The sequence below is a fragment of the Saimiri boliviensis genome, chromosome 11 (genome assembly GCF_048565385.1).
Source record: "Saimiri boliviensis isolate mSaiBol1 chromosome 11, mSaiBol1.pri, whole genome shotgun sequence".
Classification (NCBI taxonomy): domain Eukaryota; kingdom Metazoa; phylum Chordata; class Mammalia; order Primates; family Cebidae; genus Saimiri; species Saimiri boliviensis.
In genome coordinates, this window is record NC_133459.1 from 34,808,270 (window position 1) to 34,829,301 (window position 21,032).

Here is a 21,032-nt window from a genome sequence, read left to right on the forward strand (position 1 = left end):
ACTAGTACGTGGATGCATTCACAGGCTGTGGGAAGCAGTGGTGTGTGTATGTGTGTAGATATCAATACTTTATGTTTATAATTCTGCATATTAAGTTTATATAGAAAAAATAATGTTTCTTTAGTGTTTGGGGGACTAAATTGTAATAGGACCAGTGTAATCTGACTGCTCACTCTAGAAAACATTTCTGTTTTACACAGCGCACATACAAACATACACCTCTAAAGCGTAGCTAACTGCTCCCACTTTAGATAATTGCTGCTTAAAAAAAAACAAAAAACAAAAAAACAAAACAAAAAAAAAAAACGTAAGTAATGGAGGGAGAAATAGCATTCTTTTTAAAGGGGCTTTTCTGAAGAGTAAAATGTAAATACAGGACATGTGGGAGGGTGGGGCCGCCTGCAAAATGTCCTGAAGATGGACAAATAGCCTTTTAAATTCTACTTTTTAACCATCTTTACCGTGTGTGCCTATTTGTATTGCAGATGTGAACTACTATTTTTGGAGGCTGATATCAGTATGTTTTGAAACTGAATTATTACATAAAATCAGAGCAACCTCTTTCTTCATCCTCCTTTTCCACACTAACTATTCTTGCCAAATATTTCTACTGATACCTGGTTTCAGCAAGGCGAAATGGCGGGACTCTCAAGCCTCCCTCCTCAACTTCCCTACCCCTCTGTCTTATGCCTGGCGTGGCCTTCTGTTTTTTTGTTGGCTTTTCCTAAGAACAATTTACTGTAGTATTTCAAGACGCCAGTATTTCAAGTGTATATCTGTAAATCCTTTTTAAAAATCTTTGGTTATACAGTAATATCAATTAAAACAGAAGAGTGAGTCTAAGTCTGTAATATGCTATAGGACCAGATAAGATTTTGAATGAGCCTAAACTTGACTGCCATATTTTATTAAATTGAAATTGGAACGTTATGGTGGGAAATGGCTGAGAGCAAGTCTATGCTATCTATGTAGTCATTGTATCATTAGAAACACCAAATGCTGAATCCTATCACTGTGTTCTTGGGGGCCAGGCCTTGGATTTGGTTGTCATTTAAATTCCTTGAAGATTATATGTAATTCTAATGAGCAGAAGGCAAATAAAGCTTTTGAACAAAAGTACTTGTTTTCAGTATTTAAAATTTGGTAATACATTTTCTCTTTCAGTTAAACTATCTTCCCAACAAAAACTATTATACTACAAACAAGTTATGGGTGAGACTAAGAAGCTTGAAGAAGCTGGTTTTTAAGCAGCTCATATAATATTTTGTGTTAAAGAAATTGTCATTGTTTCCTGTCGGGAGGCCAAATTAAAACAAAACAAAACAAAACAATACCAACAACAAAAAGAAATTGTGATTCTTTCTGAGCCAAACTGTCACTAAAATGTTCTGTGACAGAACCAGTAGTCTTTTTTCTGCCATTCTGCCTGTTGGGAGAGTTCTATGTTGTGTTTGTTTTTAATCCTTGATTTTAAAAATATTAATGGTTTTAGTGTTGCTTAGCTTCAGTTTGAAGTATAAATTTCACTATTAACTGCAATAAAAAGAAAAGCTTTGCTCTTAAAATTTCTCTTGTGTGGTCCTCATTACCGCTCTTCAGACTTAGGGAAGGGGACCCACGTGACACAGTGGAAAGATCTTAGGCTTTGGAGTTACAATGTCCTGGGTTCAAACCTCGATTATATGACCCTCTGGGCAACTTCCTTGATGCTGCTAAATCTCAGTTTCCTCCAGTGTGAAAGGAGAAAACAGAACCATTGGAGCATTAGATGAGACAATATAGAGAACGTTTCCAGTGCTGATTATGTGGATGGAGCTTAGATTTTTAAAAGACTCCCTACCTCCCACCTGCCCTACAACCCCTCTCATTTTTCACCTTCTTAAATAAAAGACAGTGAGTGGAGTGAAAACGGGGAGATGACATCAGGCTAACAAACTTTGCCGGGAGGTGAAATAATTAAGGATGTGTAGGAAAAAAAGGAATCAAATGAACTGAGGGAAACTTAACAGGCCTGGAAGTGGATACACAGCCCTGATATGCGATGCCAGAAAACTAAGATTTGGGAAACCAGCTATCAGCCTGCTTTAACTGCATAATTTCAGGTATAGCTCTTCATCTTGTCATTGAATTTGTGAGACTAATATCCGAAGTCACAAGTTGGCCCACCAATTTCAGTCTGCAAATAATTTTTACTTGTTTAAACATTTTTTTTCTTTTTCTTTTCTTTTTTTTTTTTGTGAGAGAGGGTCTCACTCTGTCACCCAGGCTGGAATGTAGTGGTGCGATTTCGGCTCACTGCAACCTCCGCCTCCCGGGTTCAAGGGTTTCTCCTGCCTCCGCCTCCCAAGTAGCTGGAACTACAGGTAGGTGCCACCATGCCCAGCTAATTTTTGTATTTTTAGTAGAGACAGGGTTTTGCCATGTTGTCCAGTCTAGCCTGGAACTCCTGACCTCAAGTGATTCTCTTGCCTCGTCCTCCCACAGTGTTGGGATTACAGGTGTAAACCATTGCCATTATAGAGTAGTGCTTTTCTTGTACTTTTCCCTATTAAAATCTCTTTCTTGGGCTGGGCGCAATGTCTCATGCCCCTAATCTCAGCACTTTGGGAAGTTGAAGCAGGCGGATTGCTTGAACTCATGAGTTTGAGACCAACCTGGGCAACATAGTGAAAACCTGTCTCTACAAAAAATACAAAAAATTAGCTGGGCATGGTAGTGAAGCTATAATCCAAGCTACTCGGGAGGCTAAGGTAGGAGGATCACTTGAACTGGGGAGGCAGAGGTTGCAGTGCGTGGAGGTTGCCGTGAGCCAAGATTGCACCACTGCACTCCAGCCTGGTGATGGAGTGAGACCCCATCTCAAAAAAATTTTTTTTTTCTTAAGAATAATGCGGCCGGGCCGGGCGCGGTGGCTCAAGCCTGTAATCCCAGCACTTTGGGAGGCCGAGGCGGGTGGATCACGAGGTCGAGAGATCGAGACCATCCTGGTCAACATGGTGAAACCCCGTCTCTACTAAAAGTGCAAAAAATTAGCTGGGTATGGTGGCACGTGCCTGTAATCCCAGCTACTCAGGAGGCTGAGGCAGGAGAATTGCCTGAAACCAGGAGGCGGAGGTTGCGGTGAGCCGAGATCGCGCCATTGCACTCCAGCCTGGGTAACAAGGGCAAAACTCTGTCTCAAAAAAAAAAAAAAAAAGAAAAGAAAAAAAGAATAATGTGGCCGGGCATGGTGGCTCAAGCCTGTAATCCCAGCACTTTGGGAGGCCGAGGCGGGTGGATCACGAGGTCAAGAAATCAAGACCATCCTGGTCAACATGGTGAAACCCCGTCTCTACTAAAAATACAAAAAATTAGTTGGGCATGGTGGCGCGTGCCTGTAATCCCAGCTACTCAGGAGGCTGAGGCAGGAGAATTACCTGAACCCAGGAGGCGGAGGTTGTGGTGAGCCAAGATCGCGCCATTACACTCCAGCCTAGATAACAAGAGTGAAACTCCATCTCAAAAAAAAAAAAAAAAAAAAAAAAAGAATAATGCTGGGGTTCAGAATTTATAAATTACAAACAAAACAGATACCTTGGTGGCTTAGTATCATAAAGCCCAATATGTTTGATTCTCAACTGAAACAAAATTTTAATAGGCTTTGCAAAATGATTTTAGAAACATGCCAGTTCAAAAGTACCTGAGGCTGGACGTGGTGGCTCACGCCTGTAATGCCAGCACTTCAGGAGGCCAAGGTGGGTGGATTGTTTGAGCCCAGGAGTTTGAGACCAACCCAGGTAACATGGTGAAATCTTGTCTCTACAAAAACTGCAAAAATTAGCAGGCATTGTGGCATGCACCTGTACTCCCAGCTACATGGGAGGCTGAGGTGACAAGATCACTTGAGTCCAGGACATGGAGGCTGCAGTGAGCCATGATCATACCACTACACTTCAGCCTGGGTGACAGAGTGAGACCCAGTGTCAAAAACAAAAACAAAACAAAAGTACTTGAAACTATTACATGTACAATATTACTCTTCCTTGACTATGACTGTCTTGCTAGGAATTTCCGTATTGTATTGCAAAAAAAATCAAAAACAAATACAGAACATAGGATGGTCTGATGCTGCCCCAGACAGGATTTTAGTCAGCTCCATCATTCAGAGGGTTTTCACATGTATTTTACACACATGTAAAATCAGATTAACTGGTGGGGAATGGTGACTCACACCTGTAATCCCAGCGCTTTGGGAGGCCAGTGGATCACCCGAGGTCAGGCGTTCAAGACCAACCTGGGCAACATGGTGAAACCCCATCTCTACTAAAAATACAAAAATTAGCTGAGCGTGGCGGTACACACCTATAGTCCCAGCTACTCAAGAGGCTGAGGCAGAATTGTTTGAGCCCAGGAGGCAGAGGTTGCAGTGAGCCAAGATCACACCACTACACTCCAGCCTGATCGACATAGACTCTGTCTTAAAAATAACAGGCCTGGCACAGTGGCTCACACCTGTAATCCCAGCACTTTGGGAGGCCGAGGCGGTGGATCACCTGAGTTCGAGACCAGCCTGGCCAACATGGTGAGACTCTGTCTCTACTAAACATGTGAAAATCAGTCAAGCATGGTGGCGGGTGCCTGTAATCCCAGCTACTCGGGAGGCTGAGACAGGAGAATCACTTGAACCCGGGAGGCAGAGATTGCAGTGAGCCAAATTCATGCCACTGCACTCTAGCCTGGGTGACAAGAGTAAGACTCTGTCTCACGCCAGGCGCAGTGGTTCAAGACTGTAATCCCAGCACTTTGGGAGGCCGAGGCGGGTGAATCACGAGGTCAAGAAATCAAGACCATCCTTGTCAACATGGTGAAACCCCATCTCTATTAAAAATACAAAAATTAGCTGGGCATGGTGGTGCAGACCTGTAGTCCCAGCTACTCGGGAGGCTGAGGCAGGAGAATTGCTTGAACCCAGGAGACGGAGGTTGCGGTGAGCCGAGATCGCACCATTGCACTCCAGCCTGGATAACAAGAGTGAAACTCCGTCTCAAAAAAAAAAAAAAAAAAAAAAGAATTCTTAGTTATGTTCTCAACTGTCTTTATACCTTTATACCTATTTTTCTCTTAGATTTAAAGTAAACGGAAAACAACCTCAAGTCAACAAAGTCAACATAGAAATAGGAAACGCTATTTTCTTAGAGATTGGCCACATGAAAGAAAAATAAGGAAAGATAACATATCTGAAATCTTTCCAGATAAAAGATAACAGTCACAGGTAAATTGTAATCTGGTGTTTAATGGGTTTGTAATCTCTTCAACTATCTGGAAGCATAGTAAAAGGGCCAGGCTCAAAAAAAAAAAAAAAAAAAAAAAGCACATAAAAGAAAAAAACATACTGGTGTGTTCCAGTAGGGGAGGTGGACATGTAGTAGTATGAAGTACTATATTTGCCTCTAAGCTTTGGAAGTGTACTCTGAACATAGATATTTAAACTTCAGGGGACAACATCATACAACTGCTCTCTCCACCCATAAAACAGACTCCAAATGTACACTTCCATGGAGGGCTAATGCAGTTATCATCAGCAGCCAAGTGTGGGAATATCTTGTCAAGATACTATTTTTCGGCCGGGCGCGGTGGCTCAAGCCTGTAATCCCAGCACTTTGGGAGGCTGAGGCGGGTGGATCACGAGGTCAAGAAATCGAGACCATCCTGGTCAACATGGTGAAACCCCGTCTCTAATAAAAATACAAAAAATTAGCTGGGCATGGTGGCGCGTGCCTGTAATCCCAGCTACTCAGGAGGCTGAGGCAGGAGAATTGCCTGAACCGAGGAGGCGGAGGCTGCGGTGAGCCGAGATCGTGCCATTGCACTCCAGCCTGGATAACAAGAGCGAAACTCCGTCTCAAAAAAAAAAAAAAAAAGATACTATTTTTCCGCCAGGCACAGTGGCTCATGCCTGTAATCCCAGCACTTTGGGAGGCTGAGGGGGGCAGATCACTTAAGATCAGGAGTTCAAGACCAGCCTGGCCAATATGACAAAACCCCATCCTTACTAAAAAATACAAAAAATTAGCTAAGTGTGGTGGCATACGCCTGTAATTCCAGCTACTCAAGAGGCTGAGGCAGGAGAACTGCTTGAACCGAGGATGCAGACGGAGGTTGCAGTGAGCCAAGATTGTGCCACTGCGCTCCAGCTTGGGCAACAGAGTGAGACCCTACCTCAAAAGAAAAAGAAAAAAGATTATTTTTCATATTAGAATGACATAAGCTGACCAAGTATTGATATTAACTAGTACTTTTTTTTTTTTTAGACAGAGCCTTGCTCTGTTGCCTAGGCTGGAGTGTAGTGGCGCGATCTCGGCTCATTGCAACCTCCCCCTCCTGGGTTCAAGCAATTCTCCTGCCTCAGCCTCCCTAGTAGCTGGGAATACAGGCATGTGCCACCATGCCCAGCTAATTTTTGTATTTTTAGTAGAGACAGGATTTCACCACATTGGCCAGGCTGGTCTTGAACTCCTAACCTCGTGATCTACCCTCCTTGGCTTCCCAAAGTGCTGGGATTACAGGCGTGAGCCACTGGGCCCAGCCAACTAAAGTGCTTTTAAACATTGTTCCAATTTGATGAAAGTTGTACTCTCTAAAGACTTTCATAATTCCACTTGAGGTAACCTGTAACCCTTCCGTGGGAGAAAAATTAAGACCAGAGAAGATACAGACTGTAATACTTCACAGATTTTGACAGCAAATGATTTATTATTGTCAAGACACTTATTTCATGTTCTCTTCTGGTGAAATCTCAATGACTTAAAAAAGTTATGAGTTTGCATTTTTCTTTTCTTTTTTTTTTTTTTCAAACTTCTTGCTTCATCATCTATGTCTGTAGGATCCTTTTTAATCGAAGAGAAAGCTGTATGGATAATCAGGTATTTTAAATCTAAAGAGGGAGAGCAGCCAGGTAAAGAACGTGGCAACTAGACACATACCACACAGACACATCATCTTTCTTCTTATGACATCCGTCCTAGAGGTGGCAGCCTTATCCAACAGCAACATTCCCAGGGTAACACACATATTGAACAGGGAAATAATGTATGTTTCTGCTGCAAACTGAGCCTGACTAAATTTACTGATATAATGTTTCTGTCCTGTGCGAGGGTCCCTTTGGGCATATGGTTCTCCTCTTATATAAGTCCATATTTGACCAGATGTCATCAAAATCACAAAGCACAGAGTTAAAAGTTCACACAAAACGCTGCAGGAAATAGATTTCCTATGCCATTTCAAGAAATACCCAAGTCCGCCAATGAGAGTCAAAAGTATCGCTGGCTTGAGGAGACCATGATAATTTGTAGGCTGTCTGATTCTGATGCTGACATGTGTTCTTTCTGCTACCCATTCAGCCATTTGGTCAGCAACAATATCCCTTCCTCTCAAACCATAAATGTCATCTGTTGTAAATTCCCATTTGGCAGAAAAGTGGAAGAAATTTGGAACTAACGTTATCTGAAGCGCTTCAAAGACCTCAGGGCTTTCATTATAATCCACCATCGCAAAAAATACCTTTGTGGTGAATGCACCAGGGTGTTGATAGGAATTTGCCAAGATGTGAAATTCTTCGGCAGCATCTTTGCACGCTACACATGAACTGAACTCGTGCAGAGCAGTAAACATCACAATAACAGAATAGTTTTTTGGTGCATCAAATACAAAATGATAGAACATGGTTTCACTCATTCTTATCACTCTGTCTTTCTTGGTCCAAGACATCAGCTGGCTGACCTTTTTGGCCAACACTTTCTTCCCATGGGCAGGGTATGTGAATACCCCAGGAGCAATGAATACCACAGCCACCACCACGGTCAAAAGTAGATGCCAAAGACACCGCAGTTCTGCCATATTTGGTTACTTCTTTGTGTTATACAAATGTTGCAAGACATGTAAGCCAAAATTTGATCATTTCTTCCAGCAATTAATTTGTCCGGTATTTTTTCTGTCTTCTTCAATCCTGGTAAAGAGGCTATATCACAAATTCTTGTTCATGCCCAGTTTACAAATCACACAGACCTTACAAAATAACCTGTGGAAAAAAATACTCTGTGATGAAGGGAGTTTGGAAAATACTGTTCTGGCTTCAGTCCTGCTGAAGACAGACTTGCAATTAACAAAACAGGCCAGGTACGGTGGATCATGCCTGTAATCCCAGCTCTTTGGGAGACAAAAGCAAGCAGATTACCTGAGGTCAGGAGTTTGAGACCAGCCTGGCCAATATGGTGAAACCCCCTCTCTACTAAAAATATAAAAATTATCCAGGCAGAGTCCGGTCTCAAAATGAAGGTAAAACTTCCACCCGGTGGCCCCCAGGCCGACTCAGGCTGTCTCTGGGGTGGGGGGTGGGGGGCGGGGGGCGGGGAGAAGGGTCTTGATCCAAAGGAAACAGAGCAGTTAAGAAAACTATTTATTGGTGGTCTGAGCTTTGAAACTACAGATGATAGTTCAAGAGAACATTTTGAGAAATGGGGCACACTCACAGATTGTGTGGTAATGAGAGATCCCCAAACAAAACGTTCCAGGGGCTTTGGTTTTGTGACATCTGTAATCCCAGCACTTTGGGAGGCCGAGGCAGGTGGATCGCCTGAGGCCAGGAGTTTGAGACCAGCCTGGGCAACATAGTGAAACCCTGTCTATACTAAAAATATCTTTTTTAAATTAAGCTGGGCATGGTGGCACGCGCCTGTGGTCCCAGCTAACTCGAGAGGCTGAGGTGGGAGAATCTCTTCAGCCCGGGAGGTTCAGGCTGCAGTAAGCCGAGATCAAGCCACAGCACTCCAGCCCGGGCGACCGAGCGAGACCCTGTCTGAAAAAATAACAAAAGCTCATTTAATTTGTAAAGCAAGTGAAAGCGCTGCTCTGATGCCCCCACCCCTCCCAGGCTCGGCCGGCAGCCCCTCGCCTACCCTAAGGGCCTCCGGGGACGCCGCCGCCGCGGTTGCCAAGCGAAGCACCCAGGTCGCGGTGGCCGCTGTGGCCGCATCTGGGCGGGGGTGTGCAGTTGCCTAGCAACCGGGGGCGCCAAACACTGGAGCTCAGAGCGGGGGGCGCGGCGGGCGAAGCGGGAGAGGAGGTAAAGGGGCGAGGGGAGCCAGGGCGCTCCTTTCCCCCGCGCCGGGTCGGGGTACTTATCTAAACCAAAGGTGATCATCCTGCGGCGGGGAGGAAAGGGGTTCTGAGGGGAACCGGACTCCTCCCACGGGGCCCTCCCGTTCCCGCCTCCCCCTCCAACAGAAGGCGAGGGCAGAGGGGGGAGGGGGCGTAGCGGCAACCAAATGAGAAGAGGGCCGCCCCCCAGCTCCCCAGTGCCCACAAGCACGCGTCCCCGGAGAGAGAACAGGGTTCCTGTCTTTAGATCCCCCACAGGGCCTGGCCGGCAGACTGGGGAAGAAAGGAAAGGAAGCCCAACAAGACATAGTTGCCGGGAGCCGGCGTGGAAACTGCATTAAGAGCTATTTTTTTCTGCCATCCCCCTTCCCCCTAGGCATTTGGCACTGTGCACACACGTCAAGGCTTCCCGGACTCCAATATTCCTTTTTACCTGCTCCAGGACCTCCAAGGTCCAGGGGTTTGTGTCCCCCAGGGGACAGGAGGGAGGGAAACCTAGTTAATGCCTCACACAAAGCTGAGTAAAGCAAGGGCTGTCCCAGGCAGGCTTCCAGCAGGGCGGGGCTCACAGCAAAATGGACAGGAACCAGTCCCGCGCAGGGGCACGTGATCCCGGAGAAGTTCTCCTGAACTGTACCCTCTGCAGGTGCTGTTTGCGAACAGGCCTAGGGGGCTTCTGACCCTTCTGGTTTCTGAGCCATGGCCACACTGAGCGTCAAGCCCGGTCAGCGCTTCCAGCTGCCCGACTGGCACACCAACAGCTACCTGCTGTCCACCAATGCCCAGCTGCAGCGAGATGTTTCCCATCAGATCCGCCAGGAGGCCCGGGTGCTCCGCAACGAGACCAACAACCAGGTTGGGGACGGGAACTCAGCTGGGTGGGCAAAGGGATAGCCCCCAACCACTTGACACCCTCTTTATCTGGCCCTGTCTCTCAGACCATTTGGGATGAACATGACAACAGGACTCGACTGGCCGAGAGGATTGATACCGTCAACCGGTGGAAGGAGATGCTGGACAAGTGTCTGACAGATTTGGATGCCGAGATTGACGCCCTGACACAGGCAGGGAGCCAGGACCTGGTTCCCCTGGGGTTGCTGCCAAAACCTCCCCTCCTTCCCCATGGTTGGGTTGAGAAGCCTTTGACTGGGGGGTCATGAGTGGTATGTCCATCCCAGTCACTGGCCCCTGCTAACGTGGGGACAAGTGCTACTTCCCCATGGATGGCTCCACCAGCACCTCCCACCCCCTCTTTTCCTTCTTTTTTTTTTTTTTTTTTTCCAAGACGGTGTCTCAGTCTGTTGCCCGGGCTGGAGTGCAGTGAAGCCATCTTGGCTCACAGCAGCCTCCACCTCCTGAGTTCAAGCGATTCTCCCGCCTCAAGCCTTCCTGGGACTTCAGGCATGTGCCACCATGCCCAGCTAATTTTTGTATTTTTTTTTTTTTTTTTTTTTTTTTGAGACGGAGTTTCACTCTTGTTACCCAGGCTGGAGTGCAATGGCGCAATCTCGGCTCACCGCAACCTCCGCCTCCTGGGTTCAGGCAATTCTCCTGTCTCAGCCTCCTGAGGAGCTGGGATTACAGGCACGTGCCACCATGCCCAGCTAATTTTTTGTATTTTTAGTAGAGACGGGGTTTCACCATGTTGACCAGGATGGTCTCGATCTCTTGACCTCGTGATCCACCCGCCCGGCCTCCCAAAGTGCTGGGATTACAGGCTTGAGCCACCGCGCCCGGCCCCGGCTAATTTTTGTATTTTTAGTCGAGACAGGGTTTCACCATGTTGGCCAGGTTGTTCTCGAACTCCTGACCTCAGGTGATCCACCCGCCTCGGCCTCCCAAAGTGCTGGGATTACAGGCGTGAGCCACCATGCGGGGCCACACCCTCTTTTCTAGATGAAAGAGTCAGCAGAGCAAAACCTGCAGGCCAAGAACCTGCCTCTGGACGTGGCCATTGAGTGCCTGACCCTGCGGGAAAGCCGGCGAGACATTGATGTGGTGAAGGACCCTGTGGAGGATGAGCTGCATAAAGAGGTGGAGGTCATTGAGGCCACCAAGAAGGCCTTGCAACAGAGGATCAGCCAGGCCTTCGAGCAGCTCTGGTAAGGGAGAGGCAGGTCGCCGGCATGCTCACGGGCCCCTGAGGCTGTGGGCCTTTGGTGTGGAACGCAGGGATTGTGGATGAGAAGCAACCCGCTTTCATGCTACGTTTTGGCCCTCTGGTGCCTGTGGCAGAAACCACTAATCCACTGTAGCACTTTTCCCACTGCCTGGACATGGGCTCAGAATACCTCTCACGACCCTGCCCAGGGCAGTTGGTATCCACTGACTGGAAGCATGAGAGGTGACCATGAATGCCACCACCTCTGAGTAGCTCCTGTGAGTGTGTGCGTAGGAGCTTTTGTGAGCGCAGCTACATGCGTGTGCCCGAGGGTGTGTAGTGCACGCGGGGGAGGGAGGTCAGCATTTTCATCCAGCTGTGCTGCTCTCGGCCTCATTGGCTGCAGCTCCATTATCTTCTACTGGGAGGGGTCACCCCAGCCTCCTCTTCCCGCCGTGTCCCCTTAGCACCACCAGGCCTGCCTCTGGGCCTTGGGAGATGGTTCCTGATGGAGTCTGTGCTTTCCCCAGCCTCCTGCAGGAAGTCCGACAGCAGCTCCACTCCGACCATCGGGGCAAAATGGAGACACTGGAGATTGACAGAGGCTGTCTCTCTCTTAACCTCAAGTCCCCAAACATCTCTCTGAAGGTCGACCCCACACGTGTCCCTGATGGGTAAGAAGAATGTCTCAGCCAGTCCCCCTCCTCCCCTCCCAGGCCACGCCCTCCTGACGCCCATCTTCCCTGCCGCCCGCAGCTCCACCACACTCCAGCAGTGGGATAACTTCAGTCAGTTCAACAAGGACCGAGCAGAGGCTGAGATGAAAGCAGCTAGGGAGCTGAGGGAGGCCATTGCCCTAACTATCGCTGAGGTGACGGGCCACCCACCCACGGCTCATGGATGGCCCCAGTGTGTGGTCAGCCCATACATTCTGTTCCCTGCTGTGCACGTAGCCCCCATGCCCTGGCCTGAGTAATGTCCTCAGGTGGCCGTGAATGCAGACCCCCGCCTTGCCCTGATTATGTTTTCTCCTTCAGACCAACAACGAGCTTGAAGCCCAGAGAGTCGCAACGGAATTTGCGTTCAGGAAGCGGCTGCGGGAGATGGAGAAAGTGTACAGTGAGCTCAAGTGGCAGGAGAAGAATGTGAGCTTGTGCTGGGGCCTGGACGTCCGGCTATGGGATGAGGAGCCACCGGCCCCCGCCGGGAGGCCCTGGACCAGCTGCACCTGGCGAGTCCAGCCGGTGGAAACCTGTCACTCTGTCCCTGCAGACCTTGGAGGAGATCGCTGAGCTGCAGGAGGACATCCGGCACCTAGAGGAGGATCTGCGCAGAAAGTTCCTGAGCCTGAAGCTGTCCCATACCCGGCTAGAGGCCAGAACCTACCGGCCCAACGTGGAACTGTGCCGGGACCAGGTGACAGGGCATCCCAGTGGGGCATGGGCGCCCTGGCCAAGGTTTTCTCATGTTCCTGATGGCGCAAGGGCACTGCTGTCACGGGGCAGCACCCAGGTAAGGACAGTGTGGCTGACCTGGAACTCCCAACCCCTCTGCGGCCTCCAGGCACAGTACGGCCTCACCGATGAGGTTCACCAGCTAGAGGCAACCATTGCTGCCCTGAAGCAGAAGCTGGCGCAAGCACAGTAGGTCTGGGGAGTGGTGGGGTGGCAGTGAGGCGCTGCCCATCAGTGTGGCGCTGCCCATCAGTGCGGCCTCTGCTGGCTCCCTGGGGATGTCCTCCTGACTGAAGGCTGTGCACGCAGCCCAGGCCTCCCAGCCTTAAGAGGGTTGGGGGGTTGTCAATGCCTCTCCCTAGGGATGCACTGGACGCCCTGTACAAGCACCTGGCCCGGCTGCAAGCTGACATCGCCTGCAAGGCCAACTCCATGCTGCTGGACACCAAGTGTGTGGACACGCGGCGCAAGCTGACTGTGCCTGCTGAGAAGTTCGTGCCCGAGGTGGACACCTTCACACGTACCACAAACAGAACGCTGAGTCCACTCAAAAGCTGCCAGCTGGAGCTGGCCTAGCCTTGGAGGGCTGCGGGAGGAGGGCAGGATAGGGTGGGCAATGGAAGCAGGGAGGAGGGAATGAATGGAATAAATGCGGAGGATCTCAGGCCGGCTGTTCTCTGCTCCACTGTATGTAGCCAGCAGGAAGAGGGTTCTTGGCCACCTTCCTGTCTAGGAGCAAAGACGGGGAACACCATTCCCCTGAAGTCCGTGTACCAAATCCAGTTCCTTCCCCCCGCCTCAGGGAACCCCTCTCTGGGCTGGGCCAGCACTCCTGGGCTCCAGCAGCGCGGCCTCTACCTGGCTGTGCCCCAGCTGGCCCCTTGCCCGCCCTCTTGATGCCTTAAGTGAGGCCCACAGAGGGAAAGGGAGGGCTTGGGGGTCCCAGCCTCCGTGTGGAGGGCCGCCCGAGGGTGCGGAGTTAGGAGTGCTCGGCTGCGGGAGGCAGTGGCCTAGAGAAGTACAATGGTCTGGCTCAGTGCCCGTCTACCAGGGACCCATAGTGGCCTTCCCGCCCAGTTGGCCCAGTGGTGAGGAGTGGGAAGAACTGGGGACTCAAAGCACAGGCTGGCGGGAGCCGCACGGCGCCGCGACTCCAGGCCGCTGGGCGGCGCTGTAGGCCGGACGGCGGAGCGGAGACTCCAGGCCCCGGGGAGCGCAGCGGGCCGGGAGTAGGGAAGCGGCGCGGGTGGCACCGGAAGTGGCGAGTGTCCGGCGCGCGGATGGCGGCGGCGGTGATGGCGGCGGCGGGCGGCAGAGGGGCTGGCGCGGCCCGCTCCCTCTCGCGCTTCCGAGGCTGCCTAGCCGGCGCGCTGCTCGGGGACTGCGTGGGCTCCTTCTACGAGGCCCACGACACGGTCGACCTGACGTCAGTCCTGCGTCACGTCCAGAACCTGGAACCGGACCCCGACACGCCCGGGAGCCAGCGGACAGGTGGGCGGGGCCGGGCGCAAGTCGGAGGCTGTGCCTGGGGGAGGCCGGAGGGGCGCGGAGCCTCCGGGGACTACGGGTCAGGGGTGCGCGGGGATGGCTGCCGAGGACGCCGGGGTCAGGGCCGGGTGACCCGCAACAGCTTGGCCTCAGCGAGTGCTAGCGCGATCTCCGGCCTTAGGCGTCTCGCCCCAAACATCCCCTGCTCGGGGCGTGGCAGCACCGGGGCCGCAACGGTGCTGGGCGGAGGCCTGGGCAATGCCGTCTCAGGTTGCGCCTGGTCGGGTGTTTAGAGGCTCCTACGCGTCCTCTGGGGTCGCCTCCAGATAAGCCCATCGTAAGTTGAAAATACCCGAGGCGGACAGTGCGCTTTCAGCTTAGACAATTTTATTTGGACGCAGCCCCATCGGACGTCGAGGAGCCTACTGAATGCGTATTAGCATTATCGGAAAGCCGAAAAAAACTTAAGTTGAACCATCCTAAGCCGGGTACCGTCTGTCCGCCCTTGCCGACTTGACCTGTTTTTCCCAGTTCTCTGGAGTCAGTACACCATCAGTGGGTTTTCTGCCCCGCAGGGCGTGCACTGGAAGCCTGACTCTAATCTCATCCTCCCCCGGCTGAAACCGTGATGTGATTTCCCATTACCTTTAGTACAGAGCCACATTCCTTAATGTGTCCGACGTGGCCCGGCCCTTCCGGACGTCTGCAGTTTCATCTTCCACCAACCTTGGCCTTGCTTTCTGCTCTTGGGCTCCTCACACCATGCTTCCTCTAGGCCAGGCATTTGCATGTGCTGTCTTACCTGTAAAACTAACTTCCCTTCCCTTTTCCCTCCCGTGTGCTGTCAGCTAGCTCATGGCTCAGATCCCGACTCAGGTAGCAGGTGTGAGGTCAAGCAGAGGTGGTGAATCTTCTTGGAGAGCAGGTAGAATAGTAAGAAAAATGGGCCATAGTCAGAACCCTGGAGAACACCCGTAGTTAAGAGGGAGGTATGAGGGAGGGAAGGGGGCGAGGGAAGGAAACAGTTTGATAGGTGGAGAAGGGCATGGATATCAACGAAACCTAGGAAAAGATTTTCAAGATGAAGACACTGGTCACTGGTGATGTGCTACAGAGACATGAAGTAGGAGGAGATCTGGATCTAGAAACTATCATTTTCAAGCTGGGTATGGTGGCACACACCTGTAATCCCAGCTACTGGGAGACATCACCCAGGAGTTCGAGACTGGCCTGGGCAACAGGGCAAGATCCTGTCTACAAAAAAAGAAAAGCAGGCCAGGTGCAGTGGCTCATGCCTGTAATCCCACCACTTTGGGAGGACGACGCAGGCGGATCACGAGGTCAGGAGCTCGAGACCAGCCTGACCAACATGGTGAAACCCCGTGTCTACTATAAATACAAAAATTAGCCACGTGTGGTGGCACACACCTGTAATCCTAGCTACTCAGAAGGCTGAGGCAGGAGAATCACTTGATCCCGGGAGGCTGAGATAGTGCCACTGCACTCCAGCCTGGGCTACAGAGCATGACTCCATCTCAAAAAAAGAAAGAAAGAAAAGAAAAAAACAAAAAGACGAGCTGCAAGGATGGCAGTCAGAAGGGGATGGGAGTTTTCCTTCAGAAATCAGCAGATCAAAGCATGATGTGGGGTCATACATACATACATACATACATAAAATAGAAAGCAGCAGGATGTGGTGACTGATTTGGAATAAAGAATTGCTGAAAATCCCAAAGCTGAACTCCTAAGGCTTCCCAGGGCCCAGGAAAGTGGGAGTGAGAAGCTGACTTAAGGTCATTTTAGATGTGGTAACTCTAAAACATGAGCGGGGGCTGGGCGCAGTGCATCACAATTGTAATCCCAGTGCTTTGGGAGAGGCCACTTGAGCTCAAGAGTTTGATACCAGCCTGGCAATAGGATGAAACCCACCTGGCAACAGGATGAAACCCTGTCTCTACCCAAAAAAGAAAAAAAAAAAAAAAAAACCTGGGCATAGTGGTGTGCATCTGTAGTCCCAGCTACTCGGGAGGCTAGGGCAGGAGGATCCTTGAGCCTCAGAGGTTGAGACTGCAGTGAGCCATGGTCGCACCACTGCACTGTAGCCTAGGCAACAGGGTAAGACCCTGTCCAAAAAAATTAATTAAATAAAATAATAAGATACAAACTAAAATAAACAGTGAGCAGGGCCAGGCACAGTGGCTCATGCCTGTAATCCCAGCTCTTTGGGAGGCCAAGGCAGGAGAATTGCTTGAGCCCAGGAATTCGAGACCAATCTGGTCAACAGAGTGAGACCTTGTCTCTACAAAAAAATAAGATTAGCTGGATGTGAGGATGTGTGCCTGTAGTCCCAGCTACTTGAGAGGCTGAGGCAGGAGGATAGCTTGAGCCCAAGAGTTCAAGACTGCAGTGAGCCATGATTGCACTAGTGCACTCCAGCCTGGGCAACAGAGTAAGACTGTCTCTCTCTTTTTCTCTCTCTCTCTCTCTCTCTCTCTCTCTCTGTCACACACACACACACACACACACACACACACACACACACGCAAGACAAATAAATAAAAGGTGAGCAGGAGGCTCTCATCCTCCCTCCTCTCCCCCACAGAAGCCTTGTACTACACAGATGACACAGCCATGGCCAGAGCCCTGGTGCAGTCCCTGCTAGCCAAGGAGGCCTTTGACGAGGTGGACATGGCTCACAGGTGAGGGGGATGGGCCTGGGCTGAGGCATACCAGGTGGGCAAAGTTACTGCACCCCTTGGCCAGAGGAATGACATCTGTGCATGCCCGCGCCCCCACCCTCCACAGGAGCCTGTGTCTGGCTGGCACAGCTTCCTAAGCTAAAACAGCAGCACTGCTGGTGCAGGCTCCTTAAGCCCCCAAGGCTTCCTCTTTTTCCAAACCAGTCTCAATTTCTTGTCTCCCAACCCTGAGAGATGTCTTGTAAATCCCAGTTCTGTCTCCCCTTCTCTTCCCTAGATTTGCTCAGGAGTACAAGAAGGACCCTGACAGGGGCTATGGTGCTGGAGTAGTCACCGTCTTCAAGAAGCTCCTGAACCCCAAATGTCGCGATGTCTTTGAGCCTGCCCGGGCCCAGTTTAATGGGAAAGGCTCTTATGGCAATGGAGGTGCCATGCGGGTGGCTGGCATCTCCCTGGCCTATAGCAGTGTCCAGGATGTACAGAAGGTATTGAGGGTGGGGTGGCTTCTGGGCTGTCCCCTCCCTCTTCTGCAGCAGGACTTCTGTGACAACAGGTCTCCTCCTCCCTAGTTTGCCCGGCTCTCAGCCCAGCTGACACACGCCTCCTCCCTGGGTTACAATGGCGCCATCCTGCAGGCCCTGGCTGTGCACCTGGCCTTGCAGGGGGAGTCTTCCAGCAAGCACTTTCTCCAGCAACTCCTGGGCCACATGGAGGAGCTGGAGGGAGATGCCCAATCTGTCTTAGATGCCAGAGAGTGAGTATGGGGCTGCAGGTGTGAGGTGTGGGTGTGTGGGTGATCTGGGGGCCTCTGGCATTGCCACAAACTGAAACCTTCCATCCTTATTTGCAGACCCTAGGGAGGCATGGGCAGAAGCCTCTTGATCTTGTCCGTGTTTCAGGGCTCTCAGGGTCCCAGAGAACAAAACAGCCCACTCACACCCAGCCCTCTCCCACCTCTTGTCAGGGCACTTGTGCCTGGCCGCAGCCTGGCCACATGCAGCCCTTTCCCCTGCCCAGCGCCTCCACCCTGCTAGCCCTGACCTCCCTGAAACCTCTCCCCCAACACATAGATTGGGCATGGAGGACCGTCCGTACTCCAGCCGCCTGAAGAAGATTGGAGAGCTTCTAGACCAGGCGTCGGTGACTAGAGAAGAAGTGGTGTCTGAGCTAGGTGGGTGCGCCTGCCTGGGATTATCTCCCCCTCTGTCATCCTTCAGGGTCGGCCTTGGGCCCAGGGAGGAGAGGGGAATATGGAGTCATGCCTGCCGTCACGCTGTACCCCGGGGTGCTGTAACACACAGGGTCATGGCAGGGTTTGAGCTCAGTGCTTCTTGCTCTGGAGCTACAGCACCTTCATCCTTATGGATCAGTGTCCCCAGAAATGGCAGCTGGCCACCAGTCGTAAAAATGTTGATAATGGCTCTTTATTTATCTAGCATCTATACTGGGCACGGTGCAGAATGTTTTACAGACACGATCTCGCTTCATCCTCACAAAAGCCCTGTGAGAGAGTTACTAACGTTACTTCCTGTCTGCATAAGGCAGGCATCCCTAAACTACAGCCTGTGGGCCGCGTGCGGCCTCCTGAGGCCATTTATCCGGCCCCCCCGCCGCACTTCAGGAAGGGGCACCTCTTTCATTGGTGGTCAGTGAGAGGAGCACAGTATGTGGCGGCCCTCCAATGGTCTGAGGGACAGTGAACTGGCCCCCTGTGTAAAAAGTTTGGAGACGCCTGGCATAAGGAGTTGAATCTGAGAGCAGGAAGCACTTAGCAGTCCCTAGGTAACTCTCCCAGTCATGCAGCCAGTGTGTGGTGGAGCCAGGATTTGAGCCCAGGTGGTCTAACTGTAGAGCCTGAGATCTTATTCACAGTCTGCTTGAAGCTGAGAGTGCAGCTGTGTCAAATGGCAGGAGGCCTGGGGGCACATGGAGCCCCTCTAACCTGGCTTCCCCACAGGGAATGGAATTGCTGCCTTCGAGTCGGTGCCCACCGCCATCTACTGCTTCCTGCGCTGCATGGAGCCAGACCCTGAGATTCCCTCTGCCTTCAATAGCTTCCAGAGGACTCTCATCTATTCCATCTCACTTGGTGGGGACACAGACACCATTGCCACCATGGCCGGGGCTATTGCTGGTGCCTACTATGGGATGGATCAGGTGCCAGAGAGCTGGCAGCAAAGCTGTGAAGGCTATGAGGAGACAGACATCCTGGCCCAGAGCCTGCACCATGTCTTCCAGAAGAGTTTATGAGAGCCACAGCTGCTGGGGCTCTGCCAAGTCCCCTGGGACCAACTATAGCTCAGATCAACAGAAACCCTGAGCTTCCTTGCGTGTGGCTCCCCACCCTTCCTACATTGTGGAGCTCAGTGCACCAGTGGGGCTGGGGTCTCTTCAGGGGAGGTCACTGGAACAGCAAGCATGGGACTGGTGCTTCGCTGTTGCTAGCTGTCTGGTTTGCTGCAGGGCACTCCCGCTCCTCAGTAGGACAGGGAGGCCCAGGCGCATTTATCTTGGAGGGGTACTGATGGCATTTTCCCGTGTTATCTTGGAGGTGGGACGTGGTGTGCAGTAGCATCATTTCCCCCTGCTGGGTTTTGCCAGTTTCCAGCAAGCACATCCTAGCAGGGCCCCCGAGCAGCAGGTTGTGTGGATGAAGGGACAGGCACGTGCATCCAGCTGATCTAGGTCACACCTGGCTCTTGGCTGCCATGTGGCTTATTAACAGCTTCCAGTGGAAGTCGCAGCAATAAACAGTTTTTTGTAAATCTCACTGTTTCCTGTTTCTCTTCTGCCCTGAATGGATTCTCCCTTGGCAGCCTGACCTCTCAAGCCTAGTGCCTCTGTCCGCGCCGTACTGTCCTAGGAGCTGGGGCCCCAAGGCCATGAGCTGCTGTGTTGCCAGGCAGATCTCCTCTGCTCTTCCAGCCGGCTGTGTGTTCAGCCAGGAAGGGCAGAGCAGGCATGGTTTGGTGGCTTCTCCTGTTGGAGATCACTCAGAGTGGCCCAGGCTGCTGGGCTGACTGCTTTGCCAGAGGCAGTGGGTAGGAACAAGCCAGATTTTTCTGTTCTCAGAGCCTGACTTCCCCAAACAGGAGCTAGGCCTGGCTGGGCCAGGAACAGGAACCCTGTAGAAAGATCCAGAGGACTGTTCTATCCTCAGACTACCAACCTTTGGGTGGGGAGGGCACCATCGCAAAGGCCCTGGGTAGACTGAGTGCCGCGTGCCTCCTTCTGTATCTTGGGACCAGTCAAAAGCCTTTCCCTGCAAGGAAGTTTTACACGGCGTGTTTTAGGGATGGGGTCTCACCCTGTCGCCCAAGCTGGTCGGAAACTCTTAGACTCAGCGATCCTCCCACCTCGGCCTCCCAAGTATCTGGGACTAGAATCCATTTTGAAGAAAGGAAGATTGAATGGGAGAAGATACCTCCCTTCAAACTCTAGGGACATTCTCAGAGCATCCAGCCTCAGTGGAAAGCCAAGCATGCACAGTCTGCAGCTGGCCTGAGGTTTCAGCACTGTTGGGCAGATCTGTTTTAGTGAAGATGAGGTCCTGCCTGGCTGAGGACTCTTATAAACAGGGATTGCTTCAGGTGCGCCACCCAGAGCCTCAGCGCCAGGGACAGATCTTTTGCAGCCAAGCATGGCGGGCCGTGAGCAGGTGCTTTCCGCCCAGGACAGCTCCCCAAGCCTGTCTTAAGCACTGGGCCTGGCACTAGCCCAGCCCTCAGGAGCAAGAATTCATGATTTCATTCATAATTTGTTTCAGATGTTGAAACTTGGCCCTTGGACTATTGAGCCAGCTGTCATGCTCCGCTACCCCTGAGAGCTTGCAGGAATGTTCCAGTAAAGATTGAGCCATCGCCCCCAGCTCCAGCCACCACCTGCCTTTGGTTGTTTTTTGTTTCTTCGAGACGTAGTCTTGCTCTGTTGCCCAGGCTGGAGTGCAGTGGTGTGATCTCGGCTCACTGCAGCCTCCACCTCCCGGGTTCAAGCGATGATCCTGCCTCAGCCTCCCAAGTAGCTGGGACTACAGGTGAGTACCACCATGCCCAGCTAATTTTTTGTATGTTTAGTAGAGACAGGGTTTCACCGTGTTAGCCAGGATGGTCTCAATCTCCTGACCTCATGATCTGCCCACTTTGGCCTCTTAAAGTG

At 51.4% G+C, this 21,032-nt stretch overlaps 2 protein-coding genes and 1 pseudogene across 5 annotated transcripts; 2 read left to right on the plus strand and 1 right to left on the minus strand.

Moving 5' to 3' along the window:
• Positions 1–6,667: 6,667 nt before the first annotated feature.
• On the minus strand, positions 6,668–9,673 carry LOC101048682 (dolichyl-diphosphooligosaccharide--protein glycosyltransferase subunit MAGT1 pseudogene; annotated as a pseudogene).
• TEKT2 (tektin 2) lies at positions 9,041–13,266 on the plus strand. Of its 4 annotated transcripts, none has more exons than XM_010348083.2 (10): positions 9,041–9,100; positions 9,782–9,990; positions 10,074–10,199; positions 11,032–11,237; positions 11,767–11,910; positions 11,993–12,152; positions 12,274–12,381; positions 12,509–12,652; positions 12,800–12,879; positions 13,053–13,266. In XM_010348083.2, exons 2-10 carry the CDS (start codon positions 9,835–9,837, stop codon positions 13,264–13,266), a joined length of 1,338 nt encoding a protein of 445 aa, XP_010346385.1. In that variant the 5' UTR covers positions 9,041–9,100; positions 9,782–9,834. The 4 variants fall into 4 exon arrangements, with proteins under 4 accessions (XP_010346385.1, XP_003937555.1, XP_010346386.1 ...); XM_003937506.3 differs by having other exon boundaries at positions 9,045–9,100; positions 11,993–12,107; XM_010348084.2 differs by lacking the exon at positions 9,041–9,100 and adding an exon at positions 9,110–9,170.
• A 704-nt stretch (positions 13,267–13,970) lies between these two features.
• ADPRS (ADP-ribosylserine hydrolase) lies at positions 13,971–20,605 on the plus strand. Its single transcript, XM_003937508.3, has 6 exons — positions 13,971–14,181; positions 16,781–16,877; positions 17,155–17,362; positions 17,447–17,631; positions 17,948–18,048; positions 18,835–20,605. Exons 1-6 carry the CDS (start codon positions 13,971–13,973, stop codon positions 19,125–19,127), a joined length of 1,095 nt encoding a protein of 364 aa, XP_003937557.1. The 3' UTR covers positions 19,128–20,605.
• Positions 20,606–21,032: the final 427 nt, after the last annotated feature.